Below are 16,998 nucleotides of genomic sequence, written 5' to 3' on the forward strand. Positions count from 1 at the left end.
GCGGTGGGCGCAGCCCCGGCCCGGGGGGGGGCGGTTGGAGCATCCCACCGCCGTGCGGGTCCCCCCGCGGGGACGGACGGGACGGACGGGGGGTCCCGTTTGCGGACCAGTTTGCTGGTTTGGTGCAAACTCCCGTTAGAGACTCCTTGTGGTGGGTTGGTTGGTTTTGGCTTTTTTTTTTGTTGTTGTTGTTGTTGGGGTTTTTTTGTTTGTCCTTTTTTTTTTTTTTTTTTTTTTTTTTATTGGGGGTTTTTGATAAAGGGGACGCGTTTTTTTCTCTCATAATATTCATGCTGTATAAATGTTTAAATATTAACTGGAACCAGCACAGAACTCTTAGGATGTGTTTGCAGTCTGCTCATAATCAGCTCTTTCTTGGTGACCACGAGGGAAGACTGAGTGTGGGGACTTGGTCTGGTTTTCTTTGTTTTTCAGGGTTTTTTTCTGCTGCAACACAGTCTGGTAGTATGGAGAAATTCCAGATGGTTGCAGGATTGCCGCTTGGCTTAGTCAGGAGCAAAATATATAATAGATAACACCATGAAAGAGGCAATTTCTGGTTCTAGACTTTTCAAAACATAAAATGTGTCATCATTTTTTGCTTTTCTGACCTTGCTTTCATACTGGCATCCATTATCATTTATTGACAGAGGCAGGATACAAGGACAGATTGGAGCTTTAACCTGGTAGGCAATGATTTGGTTTAACCATCTTCAGAGAATACACGTTGTCCCATAAACTGTCTCAAAGTCCAGATTTAGTAAATACACAGTAGCATGTGTGCGCATGCACAGAAACTCTCACAGATCAACCTGGTGGCATACAAATCTGAAAGTATTCTGTCCTTACTGTTTCTTACGTGTCTCACTTGAGGAAAGCAGCCAGAGCAGCAGATTCCTATGGCTGTATAAGGCAGTTTACCTTTTTACCCTTTCTTTGGAAGCTGAAGTGTCCATTAGTGCTTTTTTATTCTCTGTGTATTCAGTGATTAAACATTATTTTAAATTCAAATATGAATAGACCTTAACGTTTCACTTCCTGTCCTGATTTTTGTATGGCTCTGATAAAGGGTTGGAAGAACCTTTCAAAAATGATAGAAGTTTTTTTCAGGCTTTGGTGATTGCAACTATTCCTAGTTTATGGATTTCCATTTCACCTTAAAAGCCATGAAAATACTTTGCCTGAAATGCAGACATAACTTGCTGTCTCCTAGATAGATCATTAGCAGCAGAAAAGGGACTTTGACCACTGTGTCTGAAATCAGCCTTCACTCTTGTCTGAGAAGCATGAAGCCTGTTATCTCAAGCTATAGCAGATTCTTCTTCAACCCCTCTCTGTGAGCAAGCAACCATGAGAGGGAGATGGTGCAATCGGTTCTGGAGCTACCATCACACTGTGGGTTTAGGAGAGGGGGAGGAGGGAACCCTTAGGAAGTGGGTGGTAAGTTTAGAGCAAAGTGCATACACACTCTTCCTCTTTGGAATTAACTCCTTCAAAGCCAACTTGTTCTCCAAAAACACCGGGGCTCCCCGCTTCTCCCTGTGCCGGGGGTGACGGTGGGGGAGAAGAGCCATTCGGTAGCGCGACGCGGTCCCCTCGTTGCCTGCGCCGGCGTTTGAGGAGCTATCATTTTCTTCTTTTTTTTTTTTTTTTTTTTTTAAATAAAAACAAGTTTGGTGGCAGGAAATGTGAATCATTCGGGGTGACTAAGATCTGTTTATGAAAACGGAATGGTTGGATTTATTCTAGCAATGAGTGTCGGAGTCGCTGGCTACAATAAATCCATAAAGTTTTAGTTCTAATAAAAAGTGACTTGCGCAGGCTAGTTTGCCTTTTTGTAAATCAGCCGAAACGTTAAAATCTTTTTCGTTTGGTTCAGAGCTGATTTGCATGCTTGATGCTCCCGGGCCCGATCCTGGAACGACTTGTGCGTGTGCAGTAGCTATAATGGGAGAGGGCTCCCTTTCCTCCCTTCCCCCCCCTCCCCCAAAACCAGTAAGCACGCTGCCCGCTAAATTAGTGTTTGCTGGATCGGACCCCTCCGAAGTACGTTTACTGTGCACCTTGTATGTCTTTGCATCACGTTAAAAAGCAATTCGGTTCGCTTCTAGCTGTTTTGAAAGTCACGGCTAAGATGCGTGTTTCCACGCCGGTGTGTCATCGGAGCGTGCTTCGGTCTGGTTAAGCAATGGCTTTTGTTGATTGTGTGTGTGTTTATTGCGGTAGCAGCCTAGGAAGTCTCTAAAAGCAGTCGTTCGTCTCCCAGCCAGCGGAAAAATCTGCTGTCGGAGGGCTTTCGGTGATCTCCTGTGGCTACTTCCAAAAAATTTCATTGATAAGGCTGCAGAGATGAAACCCAAATCCTGCCTAAACAGAGGAGCTGCCTTGGCCTAGACAGTGATAGAGCTGAACTGCAAACTGATTGGTCTGACACTTTATAATCAAAGTTGATTTATTGTTCATTAGTAGTGCATTAGCCCTTTCAGGCAAGACAGTTATTTGTGTAGTGGCCTGTCAAACAAAAGACCGCTAGCACCTGTCATTTCCAAACCATGAGATAAGCAAGCAGATATTACGATAATGCAAATAGAAATACACTGGAATGAGGTAAAGTTCTAGCATTTTCCCTGTGAAAAAAATAAAATAAAATAAAAATACTGTTTTATTTACCGTGCTCGCGTGTAGCACGTAGAGGAGCTGAACTGTGGAGGGACGGGGCTCCCCTGCGGCAGGACCATCAGGAGGAGGAGGAGGAGAAGGGCATTAGGGATGAGCTGGGTGCGTGTGGCGTGGGGTGTCGGAGCGGCGCCGAGGTGAGGAGGAGGCAGCTGGGGCAGATAACGAATTGGGAAAAGCCAGTCGCTGGTAGGGAAGATGCGAATGCTGTTTTGTTGCCTTAATTTAATTTTGTTGGATTTTGGTTTTAGCGTGAGAGCAAGACCGGGATGCTTTTCGTGTTTTGTCCCCGACTCCTTCCTCCTCTTCCCAATGGACAGATGTCATGAAATGATGCTCTTACTGGCAGGGGTTAATTATATGAAAACTTGATGACATCACGGCAGAGCTGTGAGAATGTCAAAATACATCTGCTGCCATATTCAGACATATTGCTCTCCCTCCTCTCCCCCTATATCAGCTCCCCTCCCCTTCTCAAAAGGGAATGATCTCATGACATAAAACAGAAAACAACACAAGTGTCAAAAGAAAACAAAATTAGTGAACTTTTGTCTGCCACCATAGAAACGAGGATTAACTTATGTTATTCCAGAGCATGGAATGGAGACTATCTGCATGAGGATATATAGTGTATTGTCTTCTGTGAATTTTCATTTGACAGGGATTTTGGAGGCTGTGATCTTAATTAAATCTCAACTGACTCAAATAATGCATCTAAAGGCATGCAGTGTTGCGTAACCTTGCTGAGTTGGTAAACCATAAATCATCAGAAAGCTTATGATAGGAAGGGCTGCTTTGAAATTTTTTTTGTTTGCTACAGTTGGGTTGTTGGGTTTTATTTTTGGTCTTGTTTAACATACACTTTACCGTGCTGCACCGTTGTGCCCTCCCTTTTTTTAAACAGTGTTATTTTTGCCTTTTTTTTTTTTAAAAAAAAAAAAGCTCTTGAGACATGCTCTGACCAGTCTACTCAGCTGAACTAAAGAGAAGTCATAAATATAATGGGATTGACAGGGGAGAAATGAAATCCCAGCGCTGGCGTTCCGGGGATCTCGCTGCTCAGAGGAAGGTGTGGGTGCCTCAGGTTGTTCTACAGCTGGATGAGCCCTCCGCGCGTTTGAGAAGCGTTAACTCTGGAGCCCCCACGCTGAAATTTATGCTGGGGCGTAAATAGTTCTCAGACACCACCGCGGAGCCGTAGCATGTCGCCCCTGGGTTGTAATGGGTCACAGATGGATTATTGCACTAATGGACGGTGGGGCTTTGACGTCTGCGCCAGCTGAGTTGGTTTGGGTTGTGTGCGGGGAAGAAAAGGGTTGCAACAGTTGTGTGGGGAAGGTTAAAGGGGATTTTCGGGCATTGAAAGTGATGGAGGGCAGTCAGAGCGATTTCTTACGCAGCGTTTTAACCTGGCAGCGCTCGAGCACTCATGTAGCTTGAGAATCACGTTGTCTTTAAAACACCGAAGCCAAACAAATTACTGTTTCGGTGCAAAATGCTTTGGTGTCTGTATTTGTGATTGCATGCCCTGGGCAGCTGAAGGAAAGGTAAGGGGAGAAGGATTTTTGCATTCAGAAGTTTAAGGAGTTGAAAAGCTCTTGTGCTTTCTTGCTCTGTGCTTCTTAGTAGTTTTAGAGCTGCTGTGGACAAACCTAAGCTGGAAGGACACAGCGCTTGGATTTACTTTTATGAAAATGTTTCCCGGTAGCAAGAGAACTTAACTGGTGGTGTTTTCTCCCCTTTTTGCTAGGGAAAAGCGGTAGCAGGGGTAGTTTCACCAACACCTGCAAAACTAGATTGTGGGAAAGTCCTGACACCATAAGCTAAATTTGTTATTGTTTGGTGAAAGGCTTGGCTGGTTTTAAGCAGTTTGTTTGTTTTATTGAAAGCAGAACTGCATTACTGGAAACTACTTTGCTGTAGTTCAGTTAAAATGTCCTGTACTATTTTGTTTTTATAAGGTGCTTGCTTGCTCAGCTTTGCTTTCCAGTTACAAGGAAAGGGGAAAAAATACATCATACACTCATCTGCAGATCTAAAGTGGCCGTGTAGAGACCGGGGAGAGAAGCAGCACTGGCAAATATCTCTTTCCCAGCCTTTTTTTTTTTTCCCTTTTCCCTTTTTTTTTTTTTTTTTTTAATTTTTAACCTTTCCAGCACAGTTCCCTCTGCTAGCAGGAGGATCCGTAGTTTGTACTGAAGTTGAATGAATGTTAGAAAACCCAGACTGAGCGTTGAACAAATAAGTGGAATTGCTAATTGTTCTGTGCACTAGTTTCGGATGGATTTGCCTTCATTGATTAGGTAAGATGTTCTGTTATTTGGGAGGGACAACACCCCCTCCTCCCCAAACTGACAACGGGTTTTAATTTTTAAGCTTTATCTTGCCCTTAAATCTGAAACATCATTGTTCAAATAACTGAGAACAAGGTAAACCAACAACATCAAAAAGGTCGGCTTCTGTGATTTCTCAAGGGCTTGTTATTTTGTACTTTCCAATTCTATTTGATGTCTTGACAAAACAAGATGACACAAGGGAGAATACATTAAATTTTGATTTTCATCTAACCTGTTACAGTAGTGGCAGCTTAATTTCTTTTACTTTTTACCGAAGACGGCTTTTTGCACAATTACTCTAATTGCCACGCCACTTTATGAGAAGGTTTCTTTATGGATTTCCCATTTGCCTTGATTTTGCCAGGCATTTTTTTGAACGTGCTTTGACCTTTAACACGGCGAGCTCGCTGGTTGGAGTGTGTCTTCATTAGAACTAAATCAGTGAATGGCAAGATTGTCAAAGAAGCAACTGATGTTTTCTCATTAGAATCTAATTTGCACCGTTGTGCTTAGCTGTGATGTTCAGCTGTAGGTGTCTGCCATAGGTGTGAAAAACTGCACATTTTAAGCAAATAAAGTTTACAACTGTTACAAAGGCTGCAGTTGCAACCGCAGTGGCGAAGCCTAACCGGGTGTTTAGGCAGAGCTCTGTTTTGTTTGGGAAATAAACAGCATGATTTAACCAGGTGAATATTTTTCAAGAGCTCGCTGATGGGTTTTTTTCAGCTGGTGGGGACAATATATGTCTTCTCCAGCGCCCCAGGTCTGAAGATCAGGCAGCTGCGGGTTCGGCTCCGGCAGGAGAAAAGACTCGGGGAGCGGAGAGAGGGCTCATCCTTCCCTAGAAATCTCTGCCGGGAGTTGCAGTTCTTCTGAAAAATCTGCCACAGGGGGAGGGAAAGGGAAAAAAAAAAAAAAAAAGTCCCTCTGTATAACACTCCCTTTTTGCTCACATGAAATTCCAGGCATATTAAATGTTGCCGATTCAATCACGGTCCTTTATTATTTAATTAAGCTCTCCTTAATGTATTAATGAATTAATACACAAATGTAAGGAGTCTGACACGATGATCATTCTCAGTATATTAAGGGTGTTTGGGAGAGGGAGGGTTTCAAGGGGTTTTCAAGGGCTTTAGGGGTATTTTGGATGTTTCTAAGCAGGATTGCTTTTGGTTTATTTGAGGCTTTTTTGGCAGAATATGTTGATCTAACATTTCCTTTCCTAAACTCTGGAAAAAAATACAAATTTTTTTTTATTATTATTATTTTAAAACTGAATCATTATAAAATACCACCACTGTTCAGACCTGTGAACAGCAGGTTATGATTTTTCCTTTTATGCTGGAGCAGGAAACAAAACGATAACTTTTTAAAATGTGAAAAATGATGATGATAATCTCGAGGCTGAAATCTCACTCGGCTTACTAAATGAGTATTTGGTTGTGTGTGTTCCGGTTTAGTCTCTATTTGACAAATGTTAGATGTAGAAAGGATTTAATTTATGTAAACTTTATATTTTTATGCAAATTAAATGGGTATTTATTATAGCAGAAACAATTATCCTGGCACTTAGTGAGAAACCTGGTATGCATGAGAAGTGGTAGATAAGATCAGATGTTTCATTCTGTAAACAAATATGAAAATACTCCCGTTTCTCCTCAGCTAGAAGAGAATAGAGAAGACAGCAGACATCCTGACATGCTGGGAAATGTCAGCATAGCCCCATCGTACTGCATCCGTGGGTCAGAGGGAGATTTTCCCTCCTGATAAAATATAATAAACAAAATTATTATAATAAAATGCTAATTTAATTTTAAAGAGGGTTCCCCCCCCCCCCTCTTTTAATAGGGAGTTGTATTGTTACGGAGAGAACAGTTATGCTAATGACAGACTACTTAGCTTGATTTTACATTAATACAATAAACATTACCTGTCTTAATGTGTCGTACTGTATTATGGCAAAATAACTAAGTCTAAAAGTGAGATTCCATTTTGCATAATGAAACGGCATTGCAGTTTCTGCGTGAATAATTCCAGCAGCGGCGTATTTTTTGTTGTTGTTGTTGTTATTTTGGAGGATTAGATCTTGTGTCGGAAATGTTTTAGTCTGGGGATGGGAGCAGGTCCTGCCTTCAGCACTTGTGACGCTGCCGGGCTCAGCTCTGGCTTGTGGCATCGTGCCGCTCCGTTTGCCGGTGTATCAGTGGTTTATCTTCTCCTGTGGCGTGAGCAGCGCTGCTTTGCATTGTTTCGGCTGAGATTTTTTTTTTTTTTACATTTCAATGTATTGCACATAATAGCTTTCTAATAAGGCAGCTCGGGTCAATTGTTTGTATTTGCCTAGCTCTGTCTACTTTTATTTGTAGCCCAGTATTTTTTCAGTGTTCCTCAGCTGCTTGCCCTTCCTGCCTTCAGCTACGTTCAGCCCCGTTTGACTTTTCGCACAAAATCTTTAAGCGAAGCATTGCTGTTTGGAAATCCAAGGTGCCTGGTATGAGGTCTTACTGAAATCAAGTTTTGGACGTACGTTGCAGGAGAAAAGGATTTTCTGGCAGAGTTATTCTTTTATGAATTAAGGAAATCCTCCCCATCTTCCACGCGTGCCTGCTAACAGTTAACAGGAGCACAACCGTATCCAACATCGAAGGCACATTGTGTGAAAATGGTATTTTTTTTTTTAAATTTTTTTTTCACTTCATACAAGATTAAACTACTTGAAATTATTTAGCTAGTATTTAATTATATTAATATCACTGAAAATGGGGGAATGGAGATGATTAAATAGGACTAAATCATTTTCATCCCCGTGACCCTTGTCTGGGTTGTATGGAGGAGTGACAAATGCATCCCTGCTGCCACTCCGTTGCGAAGTTAAAGGTGAACTTGGCCCAAGTCTGTGGAAGTTTTCCTTGGTCGGTCTGGCCAAAATACGGCGTGTTTGCAGAGCTTGAAACCGGGGGGTAGCGGAGGTGACTGCGGGGGGACGGGAGGGTTTTGGGGGATGCGGAGGAGCAGCAGGCAAAACCCTGGGAGAAATAGTGTCTGAAAACAATTGTGAGTATTAAAGACATTTTTTGCCGTTGATGGTATTAGCATGTCAGCAGGTCTATACTAGTACAGCTCCGAAAGCCAAATTGCAGCTGTATTTTTACCTTTGCTGCCAGGTTTACATGCAGCTGGGTATCTACCACACCCTATTGTTATCAGTCAACAATACCAAAAGTAGTTCATTAATCATATCAATAACAACAATCGTGTTTCATGTGGAAAATAGAAATAAACAACTTTAAAAAAAAAAAAAAAGGAAAAGATTGATTTCTGCTCTGCATGCTAACTTAGCATTCTTTAAATATATCTGCCAGTAGTTTAATTCGAACTTCAACTCCCTGAAGGCAGTAAGACAGAATTATTTTAGTTCTTCATAAACTGCCTTCTGTGATTCATTGTTAACTCATAAAACACACGCATTTTCATGTACTTAAACGGTTAAGCCATTTTTAAAGTCGGTTTGTAATTTTTTTTGGCAACACATTTAAGTTGACATCTGAGAGATAGAAATCTAAAATTAATTTATAGCCCTCAGTTTAGGTTTCATTTACTATCGGACAAAATATCAGAAATAAATATTTTTTTATCTAACGTAATGTAAAGTATATTGCACAGTATCTAAAATAAAGTTTAGTTTTGACTGAATACACTCAAAAAGGGACCCATAAATATTAGAGAGCTGTAGTTAAGAACTTACATGACTGTTTTAAATACTATTGATTTAAACCACTGGCTAGATTTTATGAATCAAAGTGTAATTTCCAAGCTTTGGCTATATTTCTCATCGCTAAAGCACTCTCTCTTGTGTGCCTTTAGCAGCTTTCCAGACATTCAACACGGGATTAAATGATAGTAGTTACAATGATCAATAGGTTAAGACCAGTACAATCACTCTTACCGCTAATGACCTCGGTAGTAATGGGTAATAAAGTGTGGGCTATAATAGCCTATTGCTGGTGCTGCATGCCCTTTGATTCCCAGTATTACTAGGGACTAGCTACATGAAAAAGTTGGATGTTGGGAGTTAAGAGAGTGGATGTATAGGCCGTCGTTCTTAACTGCTTAAAGTCCTCAAACCGTACGTGTGCCCACGCTTGTCGGGGGCGTGCGTGTCGTTTTTAACGCGGTAGTTTCTGGTTTATTTGAGTTTTGTTTGTGAAAGGTTTCCGTAGGTTGCTTTCGTGATAAGCTGAAGCACAAACTTTGGCTAAAGGTGGCTGTTGGCCGTGTTTATAAATGGAAGGCAGGACCTTCTTTAGCGACGCAGATGTGGTGTGAAAATGTGGTTTCAGGTGGTAGAATGAAGTTAAACGGGTCAACGCGGACTTGTACTCCTAGGTGTGCCATATATATACACACACACACACATATATATATATATATATAAAATTTATTTTTTTTCTTGCTGGTTAAGTGCTTCTGTTCTAGCCAAGAGTGTGCAGCTAGGCGATTCTTCACCGGAAGGTACACGGCCAGTTTTCAAAGGCAGGCGCAAATCCTTAGATTTATCCCCAGATAAATGCGCAAAAAGCCATGGAAGTGAATGGGAGTTGTCTCCGCATAGCTGACGGCAGAATGCGGCCCTCCGTATTAATCACCGATGTGTAGGGTTTACAGCACCCCACCCTATTCCTGTCTGTAGCCCTGCTTGTCGTCATAAATCTGACTGAAGAGTATTTGTGTTGTCTGTCTTCCAAGAAGGGCACAGAAAACACACTTAAACATGCTTCCTCTTCTGTTTGCTCAGTCCAACTTCAATGAAAGGTAGTACAAACCCGAGGGTAAAGTAAACTTCTCCGGGGATGAGAATAATGAAGGTGAGTCATGCTCCGGGGCGAAGATAGCGACGGCAGTATTTAATGAAATAATTTTCTACTCCCAGAAAACTTTTGTGAAAGACTACGGATTAAGATGCTCTGAATCAATGGGATTACCCGTCCCGGTGACTCAGTGTCCTCGGAGCCGGTCCTGCGTGGCGAGGTGGTGGCACGGCCGGCCGCGGGAGAGCGGCCGCTGGCTTTGGCGGGACTGCCATTTGACCCGTAATTAAATCTTCGTTTGCCGGCGTTCACACCTGCCTGGACCGCACGAGAGGCGTGGGCAGGCGCCGCGCCGCGGGGAGCGCGCAGAGGGCCTGGGCCGCCTTTGCCTTAATGGGATGCCGGAGGCGCGCGAGCCGTCGCCGGGCTTTGCTCAGGCAAACGTTTTCGGGGCAGAGCCTGGCCCCGGCGCACAACGTGTACACAGCAACGCGGGGAGATGTGCGGTGTACACGCGTCTGACCTTCAGGAACCATTTTTAGTTCATCAAAATTAGTGATGCTGAGAAATCAGGACATCAGTGCATAATGACTGTGAAATTAGGAATGAGAGCTTGCTATGCAAATGACAGGACAAATCATGTGAAAAAGTCAAGATAAACTGCATATTAAGACATTATGTTACATAAAATTAATACTGCATTTCTCTCTTGCTTACTACTACACTGGAAGACTTTTTTTTAAAAAAAAAACTCCTTTATCTTCTGATCAGCTATTGTCTGCTGATTTTTTAAAAAGTGGTGCACAGAGAAAGTGCTAAACATATTATTACCTTTTATTGTAATACACGAGATGACAGGAGATCCTTTTTAGCAAAGTATATCCTTTACTGCTTTTAGTTTTGTGCTGTCATGTATTTGATTTGAAACTATAGAAAAGTAAGGTGCTTAAATATTACTGTTAAAACTCATATGGGTTTTGTCTTTTCCTGTATTGTTTTTTTTTTTTTTTTTCCCCTCCTTTTCCTTTTTTGGGGTGGAGGGTAGAGGGGTGGGTTTCTAGGGAAATAGTCTTCTTGCATTACTAGGACTGACAAAATGGTTCTCATGTAGTCTGCAAATTAAACACAAGTGCAGTGATTATTTTGAATAGCTAAATTACATTCTAGAAAGCTTGCAGAATTCATAGCATTGTCATTAGGTATCCGCTTGAATACAATTTGTGTAACCTTGGCCAAGACAGCCTGTCATTTTAATGTCAGTGTTTTATCTGAACAAGACATCATCCTTTCAGATACAGTGTACAGGTTCCTTGCAAAGATGCCCGTGCAGAAACGTGTTAACAGTTGCAAATATGAAATGCTATCAAGTTCATCACTGTAGCTGTTTGTCACCGAAATGTCATGGAAAGCGGCTTTTAATGGTATCTCACATAATACGAAAGAATTGAAGACATCTGTATGCTGGGTGAATATGGAATGGTAAAGACATCGTGGTAGGGCCTTTCTGTTAAAATTGCATGGGAGTCTAGTGCTGTTATTCACATCGCTGAGCCTTCCTTCCATTTTCTTAAAAACCTGTCGTAATAGGGTCTAGATCCCATCAGCGCGGGATACTCGGCTGTTGGATTTCCGTAGGCAAGGCAAGGGCGTTCTGGGAGGGAAAGGGACTCAGTTGACGGTTTCTTGTAAAAATAAATAAGTCTGACTGGGGTTTACCATACTGCTCGCTTTACAGAATTCCCATCGTAATGATGTTTTGCCGAAGGGGGATTCGGTCGCCGGGGAGATGTGGTCGGTCCTTGCGTGCCTGCTGCGGTGGGCTGTGAGGACTCTCTCGCCATCGGCCCCCTCCGTGCCAGGCGCGGGGGCGGCGTGGAGGGGCTGCGGCCGCGCGCTCTGACCCCTCTTTGCTCTCCTCTCGCGCTTCAGGTCCCAGTGTCGGTGGCTATGATGACACCTCAAGTGATCACTCCCCAGCAAATGCAGCAGATCCTCCAGCAACAAGTGCTAACTCCCCAGCAACTCCAAGTCCTGCTCCAGCAGCAGCAGGCACTCATGCTTCAACAGGTAATTGTTTCCTTAACGGCTGCTGAGGTGGCCCCTGTAGGTACCGGAGGGCTTCGCCTCCCGAAATGTTCCCGGGGAAAGATGCTGCCCTCATCTTGGGTCCGAACCTCAGGGCGGCCGTGCTCTGAGATGAACTGACTGCTCTTTTGTTTTTGATTCTAGAAATAGCTGCTGGAAACAAATCCAGGGAGCAGTGCTAGGAGTGTTTCCAAGATCAGCTAAATAATACAGATGCATATTTAAGTGTCAGGACTTCGGCAGATGTCCCTGTTGCTTTTTGCCTGCATCCCCCAGAAAGCGTGGTGTGCCCCGGCTAGTTGGAATAAACAAGGCGGTGGGGTGATAACTTCCCATTTTAGACCTCGTTGTGTCCTTCTGGAACCGTAAAGGACTGTGGAAACGGTGGCGATAAAAGCGAGGCGGTTTGCAAGCCTTAATCTGTTTGATTTCAGCCAACGTATGCCGTGCGGCGTGTCAGTGTTTCTCACAGCCCACGGTCCTTTTTTTTTTTTTAGCCGAAAGCCGGCCACCGAGTAGCCCCGAGGCTCCGTTACCGCAGGGTACGGCACAGTGGGGACTCGCGAACGCCGGGCGGGCGTCAGCATCCGCCCCAGCCCGACCTTGCGCGCTGCCTCCTGCCCGCGCCGCTGCGCTGCCTGCGCGGTGCACATCTGGGGAGCGGGGAGGAGGAGAGTATTTCCCAGGATGTCTACGCGTGTATTGAACAACACTTAATACAGTCAAACCCTATCATTTAGAAAGCATGTGTGTTTCACAACAGAGATTCGCCAGGCTCTCTCAGCAAGGGCATTTTGGCTTTGTTGTTACAATCAAAGGTCATTCCTTGCCTTATTTTAATTAGTTTGTGTAGAAAATGGTATGTTTTTCATCAGTTCATTTTGGAGATTACTTTTCAAACGATAATGCCAAGAATAGTCAGTGTGCACTGAATTTATTGTCGAGTTTCAAACTAAAGGTCAGACCATTACAGATAAAAGGATGCTATTTTTCAAATCACAGTTTGTGTGTTACACCAAAAGGGACACTGAATTGGCGCTCCACTTTGTTACTTACCATCTTTCCTTTTCTTTGTAGCAGCAGCTTCAAGAGTTTTATAAGAAACAACAGGAACAGTTGCAGCTTCAACTTTTACAGCAACAACATGCTGGAAAACAGCCTAAAGAGGTACAGACAATACCCATTTTACTTTCAAACCACAGATCCCCGGGGGCTGTCTAGTGGCTATTAAACTGTCATTCATCTTATAAATGATTGCACAACTGAACTGACTCTATCGGGTCTCAGCTTTCAGATTTAGAGTTATTGTCCTGTTTTCGCCTGTATTTTCCTGTGCTTTCCATTTGCTTGCTGCCACATATTTTATAGCGGGGGACCATGCCTTGATGTTCGGTATGAGTACTGGAGCAAGCATCTAGACTTGTATCTTGGGAGAGTGCTTTTGGGAGTTAGTTATGTTGTAAAGGGGAGGGGGCAAGGCAGCGGGCCCAGAGATGGTGCTGTCCTCTCTAAACGCTGCAAAATGCCGAGAGATGTTGAGTTTGGGTTGGCGACTTCCAGCCGGAGAGGTTCTGGTTGCCCATTCCTCGCGGCACGGGGCTTAGCAGGAGGGACCGCAGCGGAGCAGCGCCGGTGGTGACGCTGAGAAGCGAGGTCTGAGAGGCAGAGGTAGCGCGGGAACGCTGCCCGTTTGTGGCATGGTGGCAGGAGACCTCTCTCTGATGCCACCATGGTCCTTCCGTGGTCAGGCCAGGGTGGTTTCTACCTGTCCTTTAAATACGCTTTCCTTTCAAAATACCTGTCACATCCTAAACTTTGTTGATTTCGGTGTGCTTACATTTAATTTGGCTGTAATTACATTTGTTTTTAAGGCACCGAGGTCACCCCTCTGGTCACAAGGAGTTTGAGACTTCCGTGTTTAATCTGACATCGCTGCTGGCTTGGGTAGATCCTAGAAAGCTGCCTCTTGGCACGAGACGCTGCGTGATGTCCTGCGATAGCGGCAGCGCTTGTGCGTCGCTTTGCAAGTGGCGCCGCTCGAAGCGTGCACCAATTTCCCCGTTTCCCCCCCACAACCCCCGCCCTCCACCTCGAAATTTCGGCAAACCGTGCCACCTGTGCCAAGTTTCGACCCAGAGTGAATTTTTCCAGCTGAGTTATAAACCCCTGAAAATACGGGGGTTTATAATGGAAACGCTGACACAACCTTAACCATAGCGCGCTTACGGGCGCCACTATAATAAAAAGGGAACAGATTAAAAAGTGTCTAAAATGTAAATCTAAAGGACTAACAGTAATTAAAATGGAAATGGCACAGGGAGGGAAGGCATGTAATTGTGAGATATCACTGTGCAGAATGCTCTCAGCTTTGTTTTGCTGGCTGTTTTTCTAATTCAGTAGGGCTTACTCATCAGTGGCAGTTCAATGCGCGTTAATGACTCTGGGATGCAGGCATCACTCTGGACAAAGAAATGATTATTGTGCGGTCAAAAGAAGTTCAAAGACAAGAAGGGAATTTCAGTTTTTTCCTTAGAGATCCACATTCAAGAGCATATAAATTAAGCCAAATGTTAAAAACCACAGTCTGAAAGCTGACTTCAAAGTCACAACTCTCTAATTAATGAACTGCGAGCTTCAGTTTGGACAAGTCGTGGTTTGATGCGCCCATAAATCAACATGACAGGTCTGTTTCACAGTCTCAGACAGCGCTTGTCATTGAGTCACATCAGATGTAAACACAGCAGAAAAAAGAGGGAATATGAAGGAGGTGCAATTGATCAACAGAATTGGTAAAAACCCACTTTTGAAACGCATTATGCATGATCACAGGAAATGGCGATAGCCTCAAGAGGCTTTCTCCTTCTGCTGTTGCTTTTTTGAATCAGATTTCTAACAGCCTTCAAAAGGGAGAATAAGAATTATGGAGCTTCTCCCCTGTGGCTGGCAGGCAATAACCCCCTGTTGTTATTTTGTGCTTCTTTCTTTTCAAAGGCGTCAAAATTTAGTTTTTTAAAGATCTTTAACTCTATATTTGAAGACAAACAATAAAGGGCTGCCACTGTCATTCTTATCAGTTACCAGGGATTGTATTTTTTCTTTCTGTTGCCACTTCTTATTAACCTCTTATTTGGTCTATTAGACATAGTTTTGAATGCAAGCCTGCATGCTGGGAGAACATGAAAGTTCAGATGAGCTCAGAGGGCAGATAAAGAAATTTGAAGGGGAAAGTTACACAGCAGAATGAACGATAAAAGTTAACTCTTCTAAATTGCTGTTGTCAGACAGGAGAGCATCTCAGACACAAAGATGAGGGCTTGCAGCTTAAAGAAAAAATACTTTGTGTTAAAAAAGACGAGAAGGGAAGTTAGACAATGTGATGGCATTTCAATATCTAACACACTGATTTACTGTGGTCACACTTCTGATATTACACTATCGAAAGCAACAATAAGAAAGGACTCCTTCCTGTTTCAAGAGGAGCATTTTAACACGATAGCTGTTAGGAGAACAAGGAGCCCGAGTCTCTTCAGCTTTTTCTGGGGTTTTGGGGGGACGTTTTTGCCCATGGTTTTAGTCGAGGCCCGTTTCAGCGATGCCTTTCACCCCGCAGGTTGGTCCAGCCCTGGTTTTCCTGCCTTAAGGAGGTTATTTCTGCTAAATTAGAATGCAGGCGGTGGTCTTTTATTTCATTTTACTTTCCCCCCCCCCCTCCCTCTCGTACTAAAAACCGACGGTGGGGTCACAGGGCGAGCGGTGCCGCGGTGGGGACCGGCGGCTGCCGTGCTAACAAGGGCTGAGTTTGCACCTTGGCAGATGGAACACGTACTGCATCCCCCAAATCGTTTTGTTTAGTGCCTCGGCCTATGGTGCCGTGAAAGAAGAAAAACTCAACAAATCGCCCAAGCCCCACTGGTAAAAGGGATCGGACCCCCAAGCGGGACAGCGGACGGACCCCAGTAAGGTTTTTGTTGGGTTTTACTGGTGGGTTCCATAGCGGAGAGTGAGCACCGCGCAGCACCTGGTAGCGAGAGAGCTCAGCATCGCCCCCGGCGAATTCGGGTCCCCCCCGGGGCGAAGGGAGTGCAGGAGAAGGGTCCCACCGTCTGCCATGGCGCTGGACGGAGCGGGTTATTTTCCAAACGGGGCCGTTTGTCCTCCAGCAGTTGTGACAGTTTATGTTAGGCAGTAGGGAGTAACCTAAGAAAGGAAAACAGACCTTTGACAGAAGCTTTAGGGAGGGGATCAAAAATGCAAGTTTTATCAGGATATTTCAGCATTTTAACACTGACTACTGACCTGACAACAGGACTGCACTGAGACCTTTTTTGTATGCATTGAATTGTGAGAAGTAAACAAACTGCCTTGTATCCTGTGTTTGGTAACTGGGTGGGGAGCGCAGTTTGGCAACGTGTCTTGCTTTTAAATTCTTTCTTGGACAATGGGCCTTGTATACTTTTATATCCTGGCTTTTCAAAGTAGAGGGTGTTCAAGAGCTTTTCTTAGGATAGCTGAGAAGACAACCAAACGGGCATCAGTCAATTTATGTAAAGGGTTGGGTTTTTTTTTTAAAAAAAAAAACAACCCCAAAACCAACAAAAACAACATGCTGACTTTATACTCAGATGGCAAACAGGTAAAACAGCTTACTGTGACTAAGTTTTCGTGTAATACTGTTTATTATATATAAAAATACATATTAAGTGTGTATATATATTTAGAAAATGAATATTTATGGAGGCAAACATTACTTTAACTCCTAATATAACTGTTGCCGGGGCTCGCGTTCATCTGGTGCTGTCGCAAATAGTTGCGACAACTGGATCTGTCTGAGCAAGCTGCTGCGAAGGAGCGAAAACTCTCCGCGCTTCAGAAGACCTAAACACCTGTTTGTTTAGCTGTGTTCTTGAAGTCCTAGATTTTGTTTGGCAGTAAGATAAGTTGACTTTATAAATAGACCGACTGACTGTCAGTACAGTCGTGGGCGTACGGTTGGTCGCAGCATTCAGGTTGATGGGGCACGGTGGTGCGAGAAGGCGGGGGCCGGAGTCCGTCAGTCCCGCTCCTGCAGCTCCCCCGGATATTTTTTTTTTATT

At 43.8% G+C, this 16,998-nt stretch overlaps 1 protein-coding gene across 8 annotated transcripts in view; it reads left to right on the forward strand.

Annotated features, from left to right (window-relative positions):
- The window catches only part of FOXP1 (forkhead box P1), a 339,864-nt gene that overhangs the window by 254,504 nt on the left and 68,362 nt on the right, over positions 1-16,998 (forward strand). For 6 of the 8 annotated variants that reach the window (XM_009883574.1, XM_009883575.1, XM_009883571.1 and 3 more), the window contains 2 exons: positions 11,750-11,887; positions 12,983-13,072. The exons of 1 other annotated variant lie outside the window; for it this stretch is intronic. In XM_009883574.1, coding sequence (XP_009881876.1) covers positions 11,750-11,887; positions 12,983-13,072 — 228 coding nt within the window. Of the gene's footprint in view, positions 1-11,749; positions 11,888-12,982; positions 13,079-16,998 lie in introns of all 8 variants that reach the window. One more of the 8 variants, XM_009883572.1, reaches the window with a different exon arrangement.

This window comes from Charadrius vociferus, unplaced genomic scaffold (genome assembly GCF_000708025.1).
Source record: "Charadrius vociferus isolate BGI_N301 unplaced genomic scaffold, ASM70802v2 scaffold324, whole genome shotgun sequence".
NCBI lineage: Eukaryota > Metazoa > Chordata > Aves > Charadriiformes > Charadriidae > Charadrius > Charadrius vociferus.